Source organism: Neomonachus schauinslandi, chromosome 5 (genome assembly GCF_002201575.2).
Source record: "Neomonachus schauinslandi chromosome 5, ASM220157v2, whole genome shotgun sequence".
Classification (NCBI taxonomy): domain Eukaryota; kingdom Metazoa; phylum Chordata; class Mammalia; order Carnivora; family Phocidae; genus Neomonachus; species Neomonachus schauinslandi.
The window spans coordinates 93,006,199-93,010,145 of record NC_058407.1 but is presented as its reverse complement, the minus strand read 5'-3'; the positions used below and the strand labels follow the sequence as shown (position 1 = coordinate 93,010,145).

General features: G+C 38.4%; 1 protein-coding gene across 1 annotated transcript; it reads right to left on the bottom strand.

Annotated features, from left to right (window-relative positions):
* Positions 1-2,430: 2,430 nt before the first annotated feature.
* LOC110581031 (taste receptor type 2 member 46-like) lies at positions 2,431-3,387 on the bottom strand. Its single transcript, XM_021690736.1, has one exon. It carries the CDS (start codon positions 3,385-3,387, stop codon positions 2,431-2,433), a length of 957 nt encoding a protein of 318 aa, XP_021546411.1.
* Between the last annotated feature and the right edge of the window lie 560 nt (positions 3,388-3,947).

Below are 3,947 nucleotides of genomic sequence, written 5' to 3'. Positions count from 1 at the left end.
TGGTGATATTTTCCCTAGAATTATGGAAGAGCCAGTCTTCTGCTCTGAGAAATGCTTCTTCTTGGATAAGCCTGTCACCTTGTTGTGAAACCAGAGCTGAGAATTCATGGCATCTGCAGGTTTTGTGATATATTTTATTTCCATTGGTTTCCCAGCTTTCATAGAGCTCATTCATTCATTCATTTACTTATTCATTTAAAAAAAAAAGTTTTTAAAGATTTTATTTATTTATTTTTGAGAGAGAGAGAGGGAGAGAGCACGAGCAGGGGCGAGGAAGCAGAGGGTGAGGAAGAAGCAGACTCCCCACTGAGCAGGGAGCCCAACTCCACTCAGGGCTCCATCCCACGACCCTGGGATCAGGACCTGGGCCGAAGGCAGATGCTTAACTGACTGAGGCACCCAGGCGCCCCTAAAAAATCATTTTTGATCAACTCTTATATGTTTGGCTTATAGTTTTTAGGAGTCAGCAGTAAATAAGATCTTCACTTTTTCGAAGTGTATGTTATAACAGGAGAGACAGGTGATAAACAAAAATAGCAGATGTGGAGATGATTTATCTTAAGATGTAGAAAATTGTTAAATTGCCTAACACCAATACTTAATAGTCATGTAGAATTCAGTTGTTGGACAACATTATACATTTCTTTCCTATAATAGAGCTTGCTATCAATAAATATGCCAACACACATTCTTCCGTTTCATTGTTTTCAAAAGATTATAATGAAACATCTCTTTAAGAAATCCCCTATGGAGGGGCGCCTGGGTGGCTCAGTTGGTTAAGCGACTGCCTTCGGCTCAGGTCATGATCCTGGAGTCCCGGGATCGAGTCCCGCATCGGGCTCCCTGCTCGGCGAGGAGCCTGCTTCTCTCTCTGACCCTCCCCCCTCTCATGTACTCTCTCTCATTCTCGCTCTCTCAAATAAATAAATAAAATCTTTAAAAAAAAAAAAAAGAAAGAAATCCCCTATGGAGGCGCCTGGATGGCTCAGTAGTTAAGTGTCTGCCTTCATCTCAGGTCATGATCCCAGTGTCCTGGGATCAAGCCCCGCATTGGGCTCCCAGCTCAGCAAGGGAGATTGTTTCTCCCTCTCCCACTCCCCCTGCTTGTGTTCCCTCTCTTGCTGTGTCTCTCTCTCTCTCAAATAAAAAAAAAAAAGAAATCCCCTATGATGATTACATGGACTTAAGAGGTGCCATTTAATGTATTCAGAAAGGTTTATTGAATTATATACCATAATTTCTTTACTATTCTATTCATGAGTATTTTTTCAATGGGGAAGATTTGAGTCTTCTTTACTGAAGTTTTAAAAGAATCTTAAAAACAGAAGGTGTTTGGGCGCCTGGGTGGCTCAGTTGGTTAAGCGACTGCCTTCGGCTCAGGTCATGATCCCGGAGTCCTGGGATCGAGTCCCACATCGGGCTTCCGGCTCAGCGGGGAGCCTGCTTCTCCCTCTGACCCTATCCCCTCTCATGCTGTTTCTCTCTCTCTCTCTCTCAAACAAATAAATAAATAAAATCTTAAAAAAAAAAAAAAACAGAAGGTGTTTGAGATGTTTGGCGATTCGAGGCCGAGAGGTAGTTTAAGAGAAAACTGAAATATTTGAAATCAGATCTCAATTTCAAAAATGATCTGTCTTCATTCAAAAACTAGAAGAAATGACTTCCCTCACTGCATATGGAAACTTATAACAGCATTAAAAAGAGGTCATGAGCATGTTTCTTTCTTCTTTATCTCTGCTGCAGAACTCAGTTTTTTCTAAGATTTTCACTTACTTTAAGTATTCTTCAATAGAGTTTACTGTACACATATATGAAATTTACTTGCAATGTTTGTCACTTATGATTTACACTGTGTACACCTTTCTTAATCACAGTCCTAACTGCTCTTTATTAACCATGAGGTAAGAATTTATGATGGAATAATATCTACCCCAAACATTCATCCTCACTGTGTGATTTAGAATTGACTATCCTTACCATGGAAAAGACTGGAGATTCAAACAATGATATCTAAGCACACTGTGATAAAAATTACAATGAAAAATAACAATGACATCCCAAGATAACTTGTCAGTTCTGAAAAACGCATAAAGGTAGATCATAAATTTTTAATTGGAAGATGATACATAAAATATGTATGTGAAATACACATGGCTTCATAAATCTCTGGAATTTCTTATGATATTATGTATAATTAGATTGTTTACCTGAAAAATTGGTGAGGGTATATTATTTCCAATCTTTTTTACATTTTTCATATATATATGTATATACTTTTATGTGATAAGCTTAGGTAAGTCTTTTCTGAGTAAAACTCTGAAAATTACTTAATTACATACACTATGGAAAAACCAGTAGGAGGTATAAAATGTTAACAACCTACATCAGTTAACTTTCTACTAGAACATACACAATGCCCCTCTTACTGATCTATGGAGTTGAGAGTTTCTGTTCTTTCAGCCAGCACATCCCCTGGTATAAAACAGACAGAAAGGCCTGGTTGAGCTTCTTGTTTCCCCAGATCAGGATAAATGAGTGGCTTGAAGGATACAAGAATCCAAAAGCTTGGTAAAGCATGAAGAATAGTTTGTTCTGCAGCCCATTAGAACTCCAGACTGTGACAATTAGAGTCAGGAAATGACCAGCTAATAACAAGAGAAAAGAGATCACAGTCTGCATGGCTCTTATGTGGACCTTGGTGCTGGGATCTTGGGATCTCCTTCCACTGGATTGCATCTTCTTGAGATGTTTCCACAGGGAAAAGATCAACAGCAGGAAAGATGTCAGGGATATAGCAAAGGGCACAAAGTTTGTTAGCGTGAATACAATCATATTCAAAAGGCTTACAATGTTCCCCAATTTGGTCTGCCTAGTGATGTTTCCTTCATATTCCTTCATCTTGCTTATGAAGGAATTTTTCTCATATATGCTTTTCTCACATATGCTTACCACTGCAACATGAAAAACCAAAAAGAACAAAGACCCCAACAGTATCACAAGAACTACACTTTTAACTCTCCACTTCAGGCGAAGAAAAATAAGGCTAGAGAAATTGGCTATTTTGAACAAATAAAATACGCTGAGGCTAGTAGCAAGCCAGATGTTAAAATGATTGTTTACCGTCCACGCAATATGAACAAGAAGTCTTACTTCTAAGCTATATAAAGCTGGGTTCAACACAGCTGCAAACCAGTTTATTAACATTACCCAGAGCAAACCGATTCTGGAGACCGCCAGAGCAGTGAGAATTCGATCAACTGAGGACATCTTTCGTCTCTTGACCCAGTCAATGCAGTTCACCACTGCTTTGAAGCCACTGGCAAAATTTCCTAGAACAAATTCTGTTATTACTAGGATGGAAAAAATGCCCGGTAGTAAAGTTACCATGTCTAGAAAGAAAAAACCCAAAAGCCAAGTCTAATGTCACTGGTTGTGATTCCTTGAATATTCGGACCTTACGTTCTATAGGCAACTGATTTCTGAGTGTGAAAGTAAAGTTCTTGTTTCTTTTAAATTCTGTGACTAATGTCAAGCAGAAAAGCACCAGGGTATGGTAATAGATGAGCTCAATGCCGTCTTGATGAAAAACATTTTTATGGCCAAACATTTTAGCTAAGTTGACTCTGACTCATACACTGTGTGTCCTTGCCATGGGCTGGATTATTCCATAACTGGTGTCAAAGTGAAAGCTGGGGTCACATTTGCTAACATGCAGATAAGGACATATTGTTTTGCAATTTGTTCCTTTTTTAACCTTTCCATAATTTGTGTTCACCAACTTTAGTTTTGAGGTAGTAAAATTTAAAAACCCAATAGAACAAACAGTGAATGTTCAAACTGTTTCATGGAGCTGGGTTATAGCTAGGATCTACAGCACTATGGATTTATTATTACTTTTTTAATGCCAGATTTACATAGGAAGAATTCAAGCTTTTCCTATCAAAAGC

What these genes read in the sequence shown, in the direction of transcription:
- LOC110581031 (XM_021690736.1), bottom strand. Translation starts at nt 3,387, where the DNA reads ATGGTAACTTTACTACCGGGCATTTTTTCCATCCTAGTAATAACAGAA.